Consider the following 20125-nt stretch of genomic DNA (forward strand, 5'->3'; position numbering starts at 1 on the left):
TTTTAAACTGTTACTGTGCACAGGCCGAAAACGTCAAGCGGCCAGCAATGAGCAGCGCGAGTAAAAGTTGTACTCGATAAAGAGCGTGACACGTTTCTTGAGTTGAGTAAGGTCGTTGTTTTGGAACTTGGGGGAAAAGACGACGATGGGGGGGGGGATTTCCACAGCGGAGCCGTGCGAGGGAAGAAGTGGAGAGAGGGGGGTGAGGTGACCTGCGGTGTGGTGAGTGGGTCAGGGAGATGGTGGACGGATGGGTGAGTGTGGGAGCTAGTATGAAACAGAATCTTTATTTATCCTGGAGAAATCCGATGAGCTATGAAGCGCTTTCTTTCCAAATGTCCACTATTTTCACAGATGTCCAGTGTGTTGATGAGTGAGGGGAGGGAGTTACCATACCTGTCAACCCCTTATCAGTGCCCCCTACCTTATTACAGACCAATTCAGACCTTATTGTCCACCCCGTGCCCTTACAAATGGTAACGTTCATCCTACAAAGTTCCATCAGAAGGGAGAAACACAAACAAATAGACAAACAAAATTGTTTCCCTGTTTTGAAACGGCTGTACGCCGTATGGACCTGAAAACTCAATTTCCCCGTACAAGAATACGGGGTAAACCGTATGGGTTGACACGGTGTGCGAGTTGCTGAGTGGGTGAGTGAGAGTCACGGCAGCAGTCACGTGGTCCTATGCCAACCTGACAGCCGGAGACGGTGAACTCTACGCGGAGTCGGTTTTCGCAGCGATTCGTCATCGATTTTTCTTTTTTTTTAATGTTTTTTTTGCGGGGTGGGGGGGGTTAAGGCCACGTGATTATCCAGGCCCCACGCTTTGTGACGTCGAGCACACGTCCAACCAACACCCGACGTTTTGTTTTGCTTGAACGAGGAGCGGGCAGTGGTCGAATCCCCCTGGGGTGGTGGTGGCAGGAGACGGAGAGTCCGTGCAGTTTTTATTGTTGTTGTTTTTTAATTTTGTTTCGTCGCACTTTCCTGCCCATACTTGAGACCAAACCTGTGACGTTTTCCACGGTTTGCAGATCGCCCAACCCGTAACGTTTTGAAGTCCCTTGGTCAGGAGCGCTGTGTAGCCGCACGCCTTTGTGCGATGCGTGCGGCGTGTTTACGCCTGTGGTTTATACGCGAAATAACCTTTCGCGTCAACGCAATAGCACTATTTAACATGCGGACGATCCGACTCCTTCACACATGTCTCTCTCCACGTAAAGAATAGAAACGTTTTTTTACACATCCCAGCAGCCACACGACCTTCTGAGAGTGCGGAATTTCAGCGGCAAAATTCTGAACCGGTTTTAACATTCGGGCGACGCGCATGATTACTTTGTGTTCGATATTATTTCGCGTTAATCTAGCAAACCATACCGAGCTGAGAGGCGCCTTTGTCGATGAACATCTGGCAGTTCAATTTCGATTTCAAGCTTTCGTTACTGCAGGGATTCATCTTCTTGGTTCTTTCGGTAAAGTCACGTAGAAGTGACGCTGTCTTTCCGACAGACCTGTTCTTCACCTGAGGACGGCTGCTTGCGTTGTGGCCGAAACGTCGTGAGAATTGTATTTTATTATGTTTTATTTTTATTATTTTATTAGTTCCCTTCTACGTGACTTTACCGAAAGAACCAAGAAGATCTGGCAGTTCACCAGCATCAGTTCGAGCAAGGCTGACTGTTGGTGAGACACTGCATGCTGAAACTGACTTGAAGCTTTCTGGACTGCAGGGATTCATATTCTTTGGGTCATTCGGTAAAGTCACCAAGATGACGACCGCTTGTGTTGTGATCGAAACGTCGTCGTTTTTCGTTATTTTATTTTGAGCCTATCTACGTGATTTTACTGAAAGACCAAAATAATTTGTTGAAACTGGTCCAGAGCTTCGCTTGAGTTCAACCGGCGTTGCTGAAAATGATGCATTCAGAAGTTAATGTGGCTGATGTGATGTGTAAAAAAATATATATCTTTGTGGAGGGACCAATATGAGTGGGAGGGGGGGCAAACTGTCTGCTGATTTGTGTCGTATTCTCAAAATGGTCCTTTGCACTTTGACTTCAAACTTTCGTGACTGCAGGAATTCATGTTCTTGGTTCTTTCTGTAAAGTCACTCCGATAGAAAATAATAAAATATATATATTTTTTTTATTCTATCTACGTGACTTTACCGAAAGAACCAATAATATGGTCCTTTGCATCCACGAAACACACGATGCTTTAATGCAAGCGTTGATGTAATAATACTTTTCGCCTCGAGTAGAAATGTCGCATAAGTTTTCTCCATAATATCGGTTTTCTTTTGTTTTGGTGAGATCGTGCATTTTCCTGACCATCCTTGGGACCAAACCTGTGACGTTTTGCACCACAGTGCACGGTTTGCAGATCGCCCATAAAATTTAGAGTCCTTGGTCAGGAGCGCTGTGAAGCCACGTGCTTTGTGCGACACGTGCGGTCTGTTTACGCTTGCGGTTTACACGCGTAAATACGGGGTCTAACACAAAAAAAAATGTAACCCGTAAAAACAAAGTTTTTCACTATAAATCCTTTATATGCGTGGCGGCTAGAGTCCTCTCGTCCTCTGGCTTGAGATGGCTGCCACCTATGGGTCAGATGATTGTCTGCCAGCATTAAGCAATTGGTAATTAAATATTTAAAAAAATTTCCCTTAACAGTGTAAAATTTTGGGAAAAATTTTTCACGAAAATTCATTGTCACGCACAACGAGTCTGTGTGGAAAATGTCAGCTCGATTGGATCACGGGAAGTGGGTTAAAAAACGACCGAAAGATTTGCACGGTCGTACGCAAGCACGCAAGCAAGCAAGCGAACCTAATATAAAGGATTTAAAAACCATATTATGGATGATATTGGTCGCGAAAGCCTGCGTGTTAAACCGACGTTTTATTTTCGTCGTTATCGTTATCATCGATGTTTTTAAACGTCCGCACGTTTCATGTGTCAGGGAAACTCCGGTCCGTTGACGAGAGTCATGTTGATGTCTTGCCCGCCCCCCCATCCGATCACGTTTCGCCAGGTGGCGTCGTCGTCACCGCTACACGTGCAGTGACAATTCTGCAGCAGCGTTTCTTCACTCATTTTCAGAGGGGAGCGAACACGGGGGGGTGGGGTGCCACTTTCGCCGGTGAGACATCAACGCAAGGGCTGCTGCCACCCTGCCTGCCTGACATTTTCATTATTTGTGTTCTCGCCTATATAGCCCGTCCAAGGACGGGTGAATATTGCAGTCCATCTGAAATATTCAAACGAAAATATTGACCGGCTCATGATTATTAATGAGGTTTGGGGGCGGGTATCCAAATGAGTGGCTAATGATTGATGGGGGGGGGGGAGCTCCATGTGGAGTGACGTCATCTGCTCATGATTATTAATGAGGGGGGGGGTACCCCGTGTGGAGTGACGTCACCCGATAATGATTTTTAATCAAGGGGGGTGCCTCCCGTCATCCGCTCATGATTATTAATGATGGCGAGAGGTGCGGCATGTGGAGTGACGTCACCCGCTCATGATTATTAATGAGGAGGGGCCTCATGTGGAGTGACGTCACCCGCTCATGATTATTAATGAGGGGGGGCCTCATGTGGAGTGACGTCACGCGCGTGACACATTTTTGGCTTCTTAGTAATTGTCGTGGGGGGGGTGGGGGAGCCCACGTCAGGGCCTACACTCAAGGCCACGAGGGGCCGGCTGTGGCCCCGCGAGGCCTTGCATTGAAGAGAGCACCGATCCGAGCGAAATCGCCTTCTCACAGCTGGAGACGTGAACTCTACGCGGAGTCGGTTTTCGCAACGACGATTTTACGATTCGTCATCGATTTTTCTTTTTTTAATGGTTTTTTTTTGTGGGGAGGGGGGAGTTAAGGCCACGTGGTTAGCTGGGCCACACGCTTTGTGACGTTGAAGACACGTCCAACCAACACCCGACGTGGGCAAGCAACTTAAATTGCCACGTGTGAGGGCGTTTATCTCCAACGATGATGATCGTTTTTTTGCGGGCGCGTTCTCGCTGGTAGAGTCGGAGAAATATTTATTTTTTTTGTTTTGCAGCTAAACTGAGCAGTTCGTTTACCGCGACCCTTTGGGGCCGTTCATAAATGACGTCACGCACCTAGGGGGGGGGTGTCAGACATTTGTGACGATGTGTGACGAGGGGGGGGTTGAGAAATTTGACGTCACATAAAAATGCGCAACTTTAAATAAATATAGACAACACGTTCTTCTTAATTAAATAGACTTTTGAATAAATGTTTTCTCCTACAACATCAGAGTGCAGCGACACATTAAATACGCACTACAATGACAATAGTTAAAAGCGATGTGAAGCATGTTTTATTTGGGGGGGGGGGGGGTGCGGGGCAGAGCTTTGTGACGTCATATTTGAGGGGAGGGGTCTGACTTTTTGTGACGAAGGGGGGGGGGGGTCAAAAATCGTCCAAAATCGCGTGACGTCATTTATGGACGGCCCCTAAAACGCTCCTCCCGTTAATTCAAGTGCGTGTGTGACACCCCCCTACCCCCCCCCCCGGTGGTGGAGGGTCCTGCGGCGCGAATGAAAGTTGTCCAGATCGTTGCGTGGCCGAACGCGCGAACCCTCGTCGTGGTCTTGGGATGTTGCGGCACCCTCGTTCCTCGGGGGGGGGGTGAGGTGGGGCAGGGGGGGGGGGCAGGGTGGGGGGCTGGGGACGCGAGGTCGACCGCAGCGGGAGGATTCCCACCCCACTCCACCCCTCCCCACCCCTCACCTCTCCACCCCACCCCTCACCTCTCCACCCCACCCCTCACCTCCCCACCCCACCCCTCACCTCCCCACCCCACCCCTCACCTCCCCACCCCACCCCTCACCTCCCCACCCCTCACCTCTCCACCCCACCCCTCACCTCTCCACCCCACCCCTCACCTCTCCACCCCACCCCTCACCTCTCCACCCCACCCCTCCCCACCCCACCCCTCACCTCCCCACCCCACCCCTCACCTCCCCACCCCACCCCTCACCTCCCCACCCCTCTCCACCCCACCCCTCACCTCTCCACCCCACCCCTCACCTCCCCACCCCACCCCTCACCTCCCCACCCCACCCCTCACCTCCCCACCCCTCACCTCTCCACCCCACCCCTCACCTCCCCACCCCACCCCTCACCTCCCCACCCCTCACCTCTCCACCCCACCCCTCACCTCCCCACCCCTCACCTCTCCACCCCACCCCTCACCTCCCCACCCCACCCCTCACCTCCCCACCCCTCACCTCCCCACCCCTCACCTCTCCACCCCACCCCTCACCTCTCCACCCCACTCCACACCTCTCCACCCCACCCCTCACCTCCCCACCCCACCCCTCACCTCCCCACCCCTCACCTCCCCACCCCTCACCTCTCCACCCCACCCCTCACCTCTCCACCCCACCCCTCACCTCCCCACCCCTCACCTCCCCACCCCTCACCTCCCCACCCCTCCCCTCCCCACCCCTCCCCCCCCACCTCCCCACCCCTCACCTCTCCACCCCACCCCTCACCTCTCCACCCCACTCCACACCTCTCCACCCCACCCCTCACCTCCCCACCCCACCCCTCACCTCCCCACCCCTCACCTCCCCACCCCTCACCTCTCCACCCCACCCCTCACCTCCCCACCCCTCACCTCCCCACCCCTCACCTCCCCACCCCTCACCTCCCCACCCCTCCCCTCCCCACCCCTCCCCCCCACCTCCCCACCCCTCCTCACTTCCCTACCCCTCCTCACTTCCCTACACCTCCCCACCCCTCTCCACCCCTCCCCACACCCCCTCCCCACCCCCTCCCCACCCCACCAACCCAACCCCCCCAACCCAACCCCCCTCCCCACCCCACCCAACCCGGGATGCGATGGCTGCAGCTTGATTTCATGACGGGAAATAAAGTAATTTGCAGAAACATTGTCCTCTCGCGTATGTGTGCAGGATTTCTTTCGCACCGTACGTAGTCAGCCGTGCTATAATCTCTGCCGTGACTTTGACGTTTCGTCTGTTTCATCATCAGCCATGGTCAATCCACTGCTGGGTGACGGCCTCCCCGGCGTTGAGGGGGGGTTGGTGCAGCCAGAGGGCACGGCGACAACAACAAGAGCACAACAACAACACAACATCACAACAACAACGAGCAGCGTCAACGCCACGCACGCTCCACCGCCTTGCGTCATGACGTCACCGCGCACAAACCTACGCATAAATGACGTCACCTCGCACGCTACACCGCCGTGCGCCGTGACGTCACTTCGCACGATATACACCGCCGTGCCATTTCTGACGTCCCCCGCGCTGCACCGCACGCGCGTTACGTCATCCAACCCCGCGCGCAAAGTGACGTCGCGATGACGTCACGCGCTTAATCCAAGCCTCCATGATGTCACGCGCGCTTCTCAAGCAAGGCGCAGTGACGTCATCGCGCACAACGGCCCCCGTTGCGCGCGTGACGTCACCCGTCGCCGCGTCCTCCCCCCCACCCCTTTGGCACGTACGCGTCCTGATTGGCCTCGCGCGCGTCACGTGGTGTCCCGTCGCGACCACGCCCCCTCCACCACCACCACGCGCACGCTGAGGGCACCCACCCTACCACTCACCACCCTCCCTGCCTCCTGGGTAGCTGAGCGCCTCGGGGAGCTGAGGAGGAGGCGGCGGAGGCGGTGGTGGTCGAGGTAGCGGTGTCTGTACAACAGCCCACGCCAGACGAACCTCACCGACCCCGTGTGCGCTCGTAAACGCCGCCGCCTCGGGCTTCCATCTCTCGCCGTCGCCGCATTCCGTCGATTAATTTAAGCTCGTTCGCTGTCATCGTCATCATCATCGTCGTCGTTATCATTATGATGCTTCGCTTTGGGGGCTCGCGGGCGGCTCAGGGGCGGGCGAAAGGCTGAAGAGAGAGAGAGGCGAAGAGAGAGAAGAGGGTGGTGGTGGTGGTGGTGCCGTACGGGCACCCACGCTAATTCGCTTCGTTAATTAACGAGAGGAGAGGGTGGGTTGTGTGGGTTGTGGTGGTTGCTGTTGTTGCTGCTGCTAAATTCGCCGCCGCCGCCGCCGACCATGAAATACAAGCCCAACCAGACGCGGACGTTCGACGGGGACGGCTACAGGAAGAGAGCCGCGTGCTTGTGCTTCAGGAGCGAGTCTGAGCAGGAGGTGAGCCTCACACGCAAACACAACAACAACACAACAACAACAACACCCGCCATGAGCCACCCAAGTAGTGGCAACGTCACGGCGCGTGTTGTGCCAGGCGAGGTGCACTTTGAGGCCACGTGACTACACGAGGAGGAGGAGGATGAGGAGGCGGAGTGCCGGTCCCCTTTCCCCTCGCCCTTCTCTTCGTGTCGTGGCTTCTTTATTCTTAAATCTTGCGCCTTGCTTTATCGACCCGCGGAGGTCGTGGGTCGGTGCCGTGGTGGGGGGGGGGTGCTGAGAAGACTTCGAAGGGGCATTTGGGGGAACGCGCGGTGACGTCACAGTGGGGGGGGGGGTGACGTCATCGCCCCCCCCCTGCGGGCAGCCGTGGTCAAAATCCACTGCTGGATGAGAGACGTCTGCCTTGCCTGCGGTGCTCCGTGTTGTCCGGATGAAATGAGAGTGGGGTGGAAGGGGGTGGCGAAATGTTGACTCCCTCGCCAGGTGTACAGCAAGGAAGGAGGTCGTGGGTTCCATCCCCCGACCCTGACGCCTGCTGTGTATTTGACATGGGTGGGAAAAAAACTATTTTTCCAGCGGCAGGCATCAGGTTTTTTCTTTAATACAATTAAACCCGATTTCGGGGAATTAAACCATGAATACGAAACTCTGATCCAAGGCTTAGGCAGCTTCCTCGTCGGTGCTGCTGCTATCGTACTCGGGGGGGCCGTCGGGCACGGGGTAGTCGTAGAACGCGGCGGGCAGGTTGGTCTTGATGAACACGAGGAGCTTCTCCTCCACAATCGTGGGCGCCGCCAGTGAGTTCCTTCGCTTGGAATGGATGAAGCCCATCGTTGAGAAGTTCCTCTCGGATGCCGCAATTAGAACCAATTAAACCGGATTTCTCCCAATCTCAGATGATCGGGTTTAATATAAAAAGACTGTTAAACCCGATTGTAAAAAAAAAAACCCGACTGTGCCACCCTTGATATTTGAATGAGAAAATAAGAATAAGTGTTTACCCTTCCTGCCAATAAGATGTTCAAGCGGCAATTAGAAACCTTTTTCAAGGAATCAAGTCTTTATTTGGAGTTTGCGTGTCTCGAGTTCTCTCCCCGTGGTCGCGTGGATTTCTTTTCTGCGCGTCCTCCGGTATTGCCCCTCCACATTTAGAATGAACGTCACGGCGTTTAGGGTATTTGGCTGCTATAAATTCCCGCAAGATGATAAGTCGATTCGTTGAGCCCATCATTTGTGATCGCCAAGGTCGCATCTGAAAAAAAGAGCAATATAGCTCAGTGGGCCTTCTTACTTGGTAAAAAAATAAAAAAAATGTGTTTATATTATTGGTTCTTTCGGTAAAGTCGCGTAGAAGGGAAATAATAAAATGATAAAAATATTAAAGACTGCAACACAAGCAATCATCATCAAATGTGAAATCCACAGCACTTTTTAAATTTTTTTTACTTTTTTCAAAATTTCTTTGCTGTGGATTTCACACCTGATGATGATTGCTTGTGTTGCAGTCGAAACGTCGTGAGAATTTTATTGTTTTATATTTTTATTATTTTATTATTTCCCTTCTCCGGGACTTTACCGAAATAACCAAGAATATGAATCCCTGCAGTCACGAAAGCTTTAAATCCAAAATGTGTTTAGTTTAGAATTCGGCGGCAGCAGCTGACCATGGCTGCGTTCTCTGCTCCAAGTACATGGCCAGCCTCTGTGAATGATCGACTCTTGCACAGACCCTCATATGCTGTGTTGACTGCATCGTTCCACATAAGAGCTGTCCGCACTGCTTCTGCCCAGCGTCTTCAAGATGTGTACTGTCGTCACATTTAGACGCGAAATCATTCCACATTGTATTGCATGCGAGTCTACGGGCCTGTATGTGAGCCTATGCATATCTTGTGAGTCTGTGGGTCTCTCTGTGTGAGTCTCAAATGGGCATCTATATGATGACAGGGTCTTTGTGTAAGTCTGACTCTGTGAAAGACTGTTGGTCTATTTGAGTACAGTATAGGGATATATAACATATGAGTATATATTTACGTGAGTATATCTGTGGGTATTTGTTTGGTTAGCTGTTTAAGCATTTGGGTCTCTGAATCTATTGGTTTCTTAAGTTTAGCACATGGATATCTATGGAAATCTATGAGTCTTTAGTCTATGGATGTCTATTACTCAGTTTTTTTTGGGAAAACTGGGTTGTTTGTGTAACTTTCATTGTGTGTTTGTGTGTGCACGTGTCAGTATGCATATGTCAGCGAGCTTTCAACTCTTCAAGTGGCCTCAACGTGCACCTGGCCTGGCACAGGAGCCGTGGTGACGTCACCGCCACTTAGTTGCGAATGACGGGTATTGGTCTTGGTGTGCATATCAGCGCTGGGGAGACAAAGGCGGTCGTGGGGGGGGGCACATCGCAACCTTGCGCGTGTGCCATTTAGGCCGTAATCGGGGTGCTCGTGATAGCATCACTTGCCCCATCAGCTACGTGGGTGATCTGTGGTGTTCTCCTCTTGCGTACAGCAGCAATTTATTCAGGAGCTACAGATGACAATGTCGAGGTCTGCTGGCCACGAGAGAGTTTGTGCCGCTCCTCCTCTGTTGAAGGAGTGCACAGACTATGGTGGTTTTAGTAATATGGTCCACAGTTTGGGTCACTCTGGCATCTGTATGATCCACAGTTCTGATTGTGTGGCCCCAATGTCTTTAATTTTGACATTCAGCGGCCTGTTAATGTTCTGATGCGGGTTAATATTGTTCCGCCAGTGTGTTTGAGGAGGAATGTCAACGCCAGGTGGTTGCGATGTTTGGGTCTCAAATGAGGTGTTTATTCTGGACGTCTGCATTGTTCGTCAGCGTTCTTCCTGATCTGAGTGAGATTCTGGAATGGTATTGATGTTTGAACATGTGTTGCTTTGTCGGTATGCGTTCCTGTGTGTGTGCCTAACATGTAACGCACATACAGCAACCGCAACCCTACAGCCCTAACCCTAACATGTAACGCACATATAGCCACGTCAACCCTACAGCCCTAATCCTATAGCCCTGACCCTAACTTGTAATGCACATATAGCCAGTCACCTCAATCCTACAGCCTTGACCCTAACCTAATACTTGTAGTCCTTATCCCACACCTCTGATTAGCATGGTTGGCTACGTACAGTACGAACGAAGTTCAAATACATACATACATTTTTAATTGTGTATGTACAGCCTCAAATGAGCACCTGGTGCAATGTGTAAGCATCGCCACTGGGGAGACAAAGGCGGCCGGACGTGGTGCTTGCCACCCACCCTTGGTGTGCCGGTCTGGCCTTCACAGGTGCTCGCTAAAAGCACTTGCTCCTACAGTATGTTAAGGCTATACGGGAAATCTTTCTCTTTGTAACGTGTTGGTATGTGGGGAGCGGTCGTGTAGCGGTTAACATGCTGCGCTACGAACACGGCGACCCAAGGTCAATTCCCCCTAATAATCAACAATAGTGACGATTATCTGAACCGGTCCTGGGCCTCCCCTAGGTCAACTCTGCCTCAAATGAGTACCTGGTGCGGTGTGTAAACATCGCCACTGGGGAGACAAAGCGGCCGAGCGTGGTGCTGACCACCCACCCCCTCGTGTGCCGTGCCGGCCTTCATAGCTGCTACTTGCTTACAGCACTTGCCCCAACAGTCTCTTAAGGCCAGAGGTGGGACAAAGTCATTGTTATGCAAGTCCAAGTCGAGTCGCAAGTCATCAAATTCATGACTCGAGTCTGACTCGAGTCCAAGTCACATGACTCGAGTCCACACCTCTGCTTAAGGCCATACAGGGAAGGTCTTTGTCTGTGTATGTACGTGTCATGGCGTGTGTCACTGTGTCTGTGTATGTGCCACTGTCGTCTCTGTCTGTATGTCAGTATGTAATCGTGTCTGTGTATCTGTCATCATATATGTCCATATTACATCACGTGGTCAGGAACAACAGCCGTGGCTTGGGGAGGCCTTCATGCAGCAGTGGATTGACCAGTTTATATTGATGATGCCTCAACGTAATTATGTCCCTGTATGTGTCATTGTTATGTTTAACTGTGTGTGTGTTAGTGTGTGTGTGTTTGGGAGCGGTAGTGTAGCGGCTAGCGCGCTGCGCTATGAACCCGGCGACACGGGTTTGATTCCCGCTCACGGCCAACACCAGTGACGATTATCTGAACCGGTCCCGGGCTTCCCCTAGGTCGACTCAGCCTCAAATGAGTACCTGGTGTGGTGTGTAAATATTGCCACTGGGGAGACAAAGGCGGTCGGGCGTGGTGTTGGCCCACCCACCCCCTCGTGTACCGTTCCGGCCTTCATAGGTGCTCGCTAACAGCACTTGCCCCTACAGTCTGTTAAGGCTATATGGGGGATCTTTGTTTTTTTATCTTTGTTTGTGAGTGTGAGTGTATGAATGTGTGAGCGTCTGTGATTGAGTGCGAGTATGTGCGCATGTCATTGAGTGTATGAGTACATGTGTGATTGAGTGTGTGAGTGAGTGTGCGACTGATTGTATGAGTGGGGAGCGCTACGAACCCGGCTACGTGAGTTCGATTCCCACACACGACCAACATCAGTACCTGGTGTTGTGTATATAAACACCAGCACTGGGGAGACAAAGACGGCCGGGCGTGTTGCTGACCACAGCATGTGTGCCATGTTGGCCTTCATAGGTGCTCTCACAACACTTTCCACATTAGCCTGTGTAGGCTACACAGCGGATCTTTGTCTTTCGTCTGTGTGGATGTATATTTTTGTCATTTTTCTCTGGAGAAATGCAATAATTAATTGCTGTGCTGATCTGTTCAACATTAAGTTCAACATACATGCATACATGTTGAGTGACTAGTTCCGAGTTACAGTCAACACTGTTACTTATTTACTTGAAACGCCGTTGCTCAGCACAGGCCCAAAGTTGTATTAGATAAGAGCCGCAGCATGTTTCTTGAACTGAGCAAGGTTATTGTAAGTGCTTGGGGGATAAGAGACGATGGGAGAGAATTACAAAGTGGAGCGGTTGACGGAAGAGGCAGAAAGAGAGGTGAGGTGGTGGGTGAGTCAGTGGGTGAGAGAGCATTGTTGTGATGTGCAGTGTGGTGGTTGAACACAGTGTGGTTGAGACAAAATAGTCCTTAACACGGGTCCCCTCCATTGCTACGGTGATTATTTTAGAGCCAGGGCAACAACACTGAACAACCTCCAGAATAGATTTTGCTTCTCACATCATCATCATCTTCTGCCATGTACCATCCACTGCTGTTTGAAGGCCTTCCCAAACTATCGCCATCGCTCGCAATCAAAATTCAAAGTGATCTCCTGCTGCTCAAATGAATTTTGTGGTGGTGCTCATCTCCTGCTTGCAGCCAAGCCAGAGTTGTAAATTCCACACGACAGTCGTGGCAGGGGCGAGCGTATCCGCAGGACAACCACTGTTGACTTCCCCGCACAGTGGCACTCATTCTATCGACCCTTGCAGGAGAGATGATGGGCCGCGTCAACCCCCAAAGCAGGACATGAACTCGCTTCGTTCCAATCGCGAGCCGCTCACTCCGTCGCCGGGTAGCCGCCTGGCCCCTGCGCACGAGCGGTGGACGTCCTGTCGAATCCCGCAGCGGCATTAAAAAGAACAAGTATAACCCGTAAAAACAAAGTTTTTCACTATAAATCCTTTATATGCGTGGCGGCTAGAGTCCTCTTGTCCTCTGGCTTGAGATGGCTGTCACCTATCGGTCAGACGATTGCATGGCAGCATTAAACAATCGGTTATAAAATATAATATTTTTGTCCTTAAAAGTGTAAAATTTTGGAAAAACTTTTTCACGAACATTAATTGTCACGCACAACGAGTCTGTGTGGAAAATGTCAGCTCGATTGGATCACGGGAAGTGGGTTAAAAAACGACCGAAAGATTTGCACAGTCCTAAGCAAGCAAGCGAACTTAATATAAAGGATTTAAAAGCACCACCACAGGCAACCCATGGCACCTGGGTCTGTTCCGTGACCTGCCAGTGAGCCTTCGACACTTAACGTGGCCTCAAAGTGCACCTAGCCTGGCACAAGCACCGCGGTGACATCACCGCCACTTGGTGGCGAATGGTTGTTGTTGTCGGTGCGTGTGCGCACGAATGCGAGCGTGATCCACGTTTGTGTGCTTAGTATGACACTTTGGGCCTGCGTAACCCACCCCGACATTCGCACGGTCAGCGAAGCCGCTCCACGTGGCTGTAAATGATCCCTCGCCAACATTGTGTGCAAGCGTTGGTCTGGGCACGTGCTGCCCTGGAGGGAGAGAAGAACTTGGATACGTCTCTCGCACGGTTGCCCACCGGCACGTGTCAATCACGCACTGCTGCCAAATGCCCGCAAGGCAATGTTCGACTCAAGTGCACACGGTGGAACTATTGCCTGACCGGCTCCTCACCTAGATACGAATGAGAAAAATAAATAAATAAGCAGACAATTTGCCTGCTTCCCATGTCTGTACTGTAAGTGATTTTTACACGTCCCAGCAGCCAACACGGCATTTTGGCATCTCAACAGCAGCTGTAGAACTGTTTCAGCATTCCACGTCTCTTCGGCAGCATTGGTTGAACAGGAGTAGAATTCCGGACCGAGATCTAAAAGATCTGCATCATCGCTCCTGCAAATGGCACGATGAGTCGTGGAAGCTGCCACGCTGGGTCAGAGGTCGCAACCGGGTAGCCGATACCTGTACCCTGCCGGGTACGGGTACCCGTTTGCGACCCTGGTGCGGCCGGGTACGGGTAGACACCGTGAGTCACTGGTGAGTCACCGTTTGTCACTCATTTCCCAACGTCTTGTCTCTTCTCACAATTCAAGTTCCTAGAATCAACCCACCCGCGCCTGCAACATGGCTTCTTCCCAGAGGTCGCAATCAGGTACCCAATACCCGTACCCTACCCGTACCCGGCCAGGTACGAGTAGGGTACGGGTACGGCCGGGTACGGGTACGGGTACCCGTTTGCGACCCTGGTGCGGCCGGGTACGGGTAAGGAATCAAAACCCGTTTGCGACCTCTGCGCTGGGTGGCGAGTTGAGTTGAACCGAAGAGGGAAACGCCAGTGGCAGCGCCTGCGCAAACAGAATCGGAATCTCACTTGAGACTGGATGGAGGAATCCGACGGGCTGTGAAGCTCTTTTTCACAGATGTCCAGTGGGGTCGGGTTCAGCAAGTTAAGCACCTTGCTGCGGCCCACGGAACCGGCGTGCCAGTGCGGGAGGGTCCCCGCTCGGTATCACCGGGCAGCTGCGGTGCGGCGTCAACACGCGCGCCTCGTAGCAAGCAGGGCCTGGGTTCGATTCCCCACTTGGGCCTCTTTTCGTGTGGAGTGTGTATTAATTCTAGATTTGAAGTTTTCGTGACTGCAAGGATTCATACTCTTTGGTTTTTTCGGGAAAGTCACGTCGGTAAAAAACACACTTAAGCGGTTGTGCTTTCGTTAAGTTGTCCCCACCTGAAGAAGGTCGCTTGTGTTGCGCCCGAAACGTCGTGATTTAATAATTGTTTTACCTACGTGACTTTACCGAAAAAACAAAGAGTATGGATTGTGTATGTTCTCCCCCTGTGCTGCACGTGTTTCCCCCGGCTCCTTTGGTCTTCTCCCAGAGCTAAAATGCACACACAACGTTCATGGCATTGGCCAAGTCTCCCAATGCTGGAGCTAAATTACCTGCAAATGTAACCAGTTGGATTACACTCGGCAGTCACATCGCCTCCTGCCCACCTGGAAAATAATCTTGAGATTCGGTGAGGCTCCCCCGAGTAAGCACGAGTCTGAAGAATAATAATAATAATAAAATAATAAATGCAAGTACAAACGCGACCGTGCAGCCACAACCATCGAGATGGAAGGCACAGACAACAACAAGAGGACAAAGTACAGAGAGACATGGGCAGTACACACGTGAGCCGTACAGTACCGACGGGAACACACAGGACAGACATTCTTGAATTGAGCAAGGTCATTAAAAGAGCTTGGAAATGAGACGATGGGGGGGGGAATTGCAAAGTCTAAACAATGCTGACTGGGGTTATTAAAGGGACAAAGCACGATTGAAACAGACAACACAAACAAGACACTACATATGAGACAGAACAAGGCGGCATGAATGAGACGGTGACACGCGAGATTGCAAGTGGGCTGGTGATTGGGCGGATGGGCTGGCGAGTGAGTGAGTGAGCGAGCGGGAGGGCGAGTGTAGTGTAGCGGGCACAAGCTCGCTGCGTTGCTCTATGGGAGTCGTTTGTGCGCAGCCGTCGCGAGTGAAATTTCAAGAAGTCTCCCGTGGCGAACGCGATGGCTCCAATTTGCGGCGGAGACACGGAGCGCATGTTGACTCATCCATCCAATGAGCACGAATTACCCCAGCTGAGCCAACCAGCCCCCCCCCCCCGCAGAGCCATGGGGTTAAATGACACGATTCTAGGGGAGCCTGGTTCTCATTCCCTCTTTACCCTTCCCCCCTCCCATACGTCACGGGCTGAGTGGGTGGATGAGTCAGTGGGTGAGTGGTTGAGTCAGTGGGTGAGTGGGTGAGCGAGTGAGTGAGCGGGTGAGCAGCTGGGTGAGTGGGTGAGTGAGTCAGTGGGTGAGTAGGCGATTGGGTGAGCGAGTGAGCGGGCGAGCAGCTGAGTGGGTGGGTGAGTCAGTGGGTGAGTGGTTGAGTCAGTGGGTGAGTGGGTGAGCGAGTGAGCGGGCGAGCAGCTGAGTGGGTGGGTGAGTCAGTGGGTGAGTGGTTGAGTCAGTGGGTGACTGGGTGAGCGATTGAGCGGGCGAGCAGCTGAGTGGGTGGGTGAGTCAGTGGGTGAGTGGTTGAGTCAGTGGGTGAGTGGGTGAGCGAGTGAGTGGGCGAGCAGCTGGGTGAGTGAGTGAGTGGGTGAGTCAGTGGGTGAATCAGTGGGTGAGTGGTTGAATTAGTGGGTGAGTGGGTGCGTGAGTTGGTGAGTGGATGCGTGAGTTGGTGAGTGGATGAGGGAGTGGGAGAGCGAGTGTGTGATTTGTTGTGATCTGCAGTGTGGTGGTTGCACCAGTGTCTGATGGATGGGTTAACAGTCTGATGAACCGAGTTCTCAACACGGGAAGAGGCATCAACGAGTTAGGGTCAGGGTAGCAGGAGTGAATCAGCGAGTGCTGGACCATTACTCATCCTGACAGCTTTACTCTGAGTTCTGTAAGGTGCAGTCTGGTGTTAATCCTGTGCTGGGTGAGGGCCTCCTGATGCTGTCGTGCGTATGGTGTGAAAGAAGTTCGGCATACATATGTGTCAGTCGTGGGGGTTGTCTGACCACACCTTACCAAGATTCTCAGCTTGGTTTGGTGGCAGCAGGGCGATATCACTCGCCACTGATGGCAGCCGCGGCCGGGAATCGGAACACAACGCGGATCAACAGGTTAATCGGGCGCGTTGCCCTAACCGCTGCACCACCACTCCGCCACGTTGCGCAATGTGGTCTGTGTATAAAGTCACGCGAATGACGAGACAAGTCACAGTCGAAGTGACTCTCTCCGTCACTAGCCCCTTCTCGAGTACCCCCTCCCTCCCTCCTCAGCGCCGTGGTGCTGGTAGGAGGCTTTCTTGCGTTTTGGAGGCAGGATGTGGGGGCCGGGAGAAATTTGCTTAAAAGGCCAGATTGACGGATCACAAAAGGAGTCGATTACGAGTTTTGGTTGATTACTCGAGCGAGTAGATGGGTAATCGAAGTGCGTGGATGAGTGAGCGGGCGAGTGAGCAGGCAAGAGGGTGAGTGAGCGAGTGAGTCGCCCCCCCCCCCTGCGCCCCCCCCGTGTCTTTGAACCAATTTTTATTGCACGCAGCAGATGAAGCATTGCACAATCCATGCCCTAGATAATCGTGAGTGTGGGCTCTGAGGTCACAGAAAGGTCAACGAGTGTGAGTTTGCATGAGCTAAGTGCTCGCCGCAATGTGGTGAAATTGCTAAAGAATATTTTTAAAAATCCTCAATTTCATCCAAATTTAGCTTTCGGCATCACATTGTCACAAGAGCAATACTCTGTTCGGATCTCTCGCAGAGCAACGCAGTGGACCGTAGAAGCGGATATAACAGGGTTACTTCTAAGATCTCTTCAATTCACCTCTGGTGCACGCAATGGAGCGCAACACTTTTCCACCTGCCCTGCTAAGTAGAGTAATGTTTAGTAGCATGACAGTCACGCCGATATTTTAATTCTCAAACCTGGAATTTAGCCAGATTAAGGGCATGACCAAATTTAATGCGATGGGTTTTGTTACCGTCATCGGTGTCCGGGCTGAGACCATCAACCCCCTGCACTTGAGAACCCAGTTTCATAACAGGCAGTGGCTGTGAACACTGCAATGGAAACCCAGGATTTCAGCGGTGCCACTCAGCGTCTCTGACCTCTGAGACCACGTTTAATATCAGGGCACAAGCCATCAACGACCGATTCATGGATGCCCTTATGCTGTACGTAACCATGCGAGGGCCCAGTGAGATCACAGTAACGAGACAATCAACATCATCATCATCATCATCCATCACCGGTCTGCAGCTGGATGAAGGCCTCTGTCAATCCAATTGAGTTGGAAGTTATTTATAAACTGGGTGAATGTTGAGGAGGTGCGTTGTATGGTAACCGGTAAACCGGTAATCGATTTCACAATCGGTTACCGGTTCTGAGAGTTTGGGACCGGTGACCAACGGCGGTGGAGCGCGAGTAACCATTGCGCCGATCGGTTTGCTTGGACATACAAACCGCATGGTGGAGGCCTAAGCACCCAGTGGTTCTCATTTCTCGGCAAAGCGGTAAAGGTGCAGGCCTAGCAATTGCTCACGGCAAAGGGAGCTCTAGGGGGTGTTTGGTCTACTCTTCCACGCTGACCAGACGTCTTGGAAAGGGGTATCGGGGGGGGGGGCGGATTTAAGACGGCAGCACCAGGAGATGGTATCGAACTGACGACCTTTGGATTGCAGTGTACTAACCGCCCCTTTGTTTGAAAGTTAAAAGGGCAGCCACATCTCAGGTTGTATTGCTTGAGACATTCCTTGTCCACGCTTCATTTCGGGATCGGGGTTTGTGTTTGTGGGTTTTTCTCTCGGTGCGGTCGCCCGGCAACTCGAGAAAAAAAAATTGTGGCAGCCTTACCGGTGACAATGCGGCGTGCCCACACGTGGTGTGGGTCTGCACTCCTGTGTCACATTGTGTTTAAGACTTCAGTGAGTCAGACGTCGACATTAACACCCAGGTGTAAGCCCAGTGTTGTGGCTGACAATCTCACGAGAGACCTCCCATAGCGAATGAAAAAAACATCCCAAAGCTGAAAAATGTACCCACAGATTACTCAAATAAACCATAATCTATTTAATAAAACGTTAAAATTTTACCAGGTAAGGCCCATTGAGTTATATGGCTCTTTTTCAGAAGCAACCTAGCCACAAATGAAAGCACAACAAAGTGGCTTATCGCGTGGACATTTATCGCAGCCAAATGCTCTACACGCACGTTTCGAAACGTGGAGGGAAAAATCGGAGGACCCGGAGAAAAGTCCACAAGACCTCGGAGAGAGAGACACGCAAACTCCAAGTATACAGGCATCAGGGTCGGGATTGAACCCACAACCTCTTGCATACCAGGTGAGATGTGTAACATCTCGATACCATGGCGCCCAGCAGCAACGTGGTTCCCATACTGTGAAAACTTTGGCAGGACCCTCCTGAAGTAGTCTTGAGACCCGGCGAGGCCTTCCTGGGTAAACAAGCGAAGTATTATACTCGTTGGTTCTTTGGGTAAAGTCACGTCGGTGTAAAATAAAATAAATCACGACGTTTCGGGCGCAACACAAGCGTCCGTCATCAGGTGGGAAAGCATTGTCTGCTGCTGAAGTATTAATAATGATGATAATATAACTCGACCGTGACGGAGGAGCACGGCTCCAGCGTCGCTGATCTCATAATCCTACAAGCTAAGCAAGTGTTTGAGCCTGGATAACCACTGGGACTGGAGGCCACAATGCACAGCAGGCTGTTACCAGCTGTTGGCCCGCTGGTTATCGGATGTAAGCTCGGTTAAACTTTTTAAAAAACGTTAACTATTTTTTTTGTTTTTGTTTTTTACCAGGTAAGGCCCACTGAGCCATATAATTATTTTTCCAGAAGCGACCTGGCCACAAGCGATAGCTCAACGAATTGGCTTATCAATTATCAGTTGTAGTCCCGGTTATTTTGGGCTGTAATCCTCGTTATTATCTGCCGTAGCCCCGGGTTTCTATCAGCTGTCGGCCCGGTTACTATTGGCGGGCAGTAAATGGCAGTGCAGTAAAATCCATTGTTGTATTGCACTCCGTGTGCTTCCACCCTTTTGTGTTGCCCCCCTGGGACTCTGCTGCTGCGATGGGCATAGAGCAGCTACCCACTGAAATGTGAACAAACTGGTTGCACCCCAAACGCTTCACTCTGGATTGTCATCAGGTTGTCGTGGGGTAGGAGCTTAGTGCTCCGCGCCAAATTTGATGGCAAGCTCGGCAGCAGTCTTTGAGTGCCTTCCTCCTTAGGGCGCTCAAGTCAATGTTGAAAGAGGTACTCGCAACACTCGCGAGACAAAGATCCCCTCCTGCGGTCAGAAACCAGTGGTTCTTAACCTGGGGTTCACGTACTCCCTGGGGGTGTGAGAGAGGCCCTTTCTGGGGGTGTGCGAGACAAGGTATTTTTAGAAGGTAGATCATCGAAACGCAAATTAAGCATGGGCTCGTAAGTAACAACTACTTTATTTTGTTGGATCTTTCGGTAAAGTCACGTAGAAGGGAAATAATAAAATAATAAAAATATAAAACAATAAAAAAAATTCTCACGACGTTTCGGCTGCAACACAAGCAATCATCATCAGGTGTGAAATCCACAGCAAGACATTTTTTTATTATTTCCCTTCTACGTGACTTTACCGAAAGAACCAAGAATATGAAT

The 20125-nt window shown here is 51.6% G+C and overlaps 1 protein-coding gene across 4 annotated transcripts in view; it reads left to right on the top strand.

The window, feature by feature from the left end:
• The first annotated feature begins 6547 nt into the window (after positions 1–6547).
• LOC144947236 (diphosphoinositol polyphosphate phosphohydrolase 1-like) overlaps positions 6548–20125 on the top strand; it is a 41717-nt gene continuing 28139 nt past the window's right edge. Inside the window, exon 1 of one of the 4 annotated variants that reach the window (XM_078876451.1) lies at positions 6548–7167. In XM_078876451.1, the coding sequence (XP_078732577.1) occupies positions 7072–7167 (96 nt within the window). In that variant the 5' untranslated portion in view covers positions 6548–7071. The remainder of the gene's footprint in view (positions 7168–20125) is intronic. The other 3 variants (XM_078876453.1, XM_078876450.1, XM_078876452.1) reach the window with 3 other exon arrangements.

The sequence above is a fragment of the Lampetra fluviatilis genome, chromosome 44 (assembly GCF_964198595.1).
Source record: "Lampetra fluviatilis chromosome 44, kcLamFluv1.1, whole genome shotgun sequence".
Lineage (NCBI taxonomy): Eukaryota > Metazoa > Chordata > Hyperoartia > Petromyzontiformes > Petromyzontidae > Lampetra > Lampetra fluviatilis.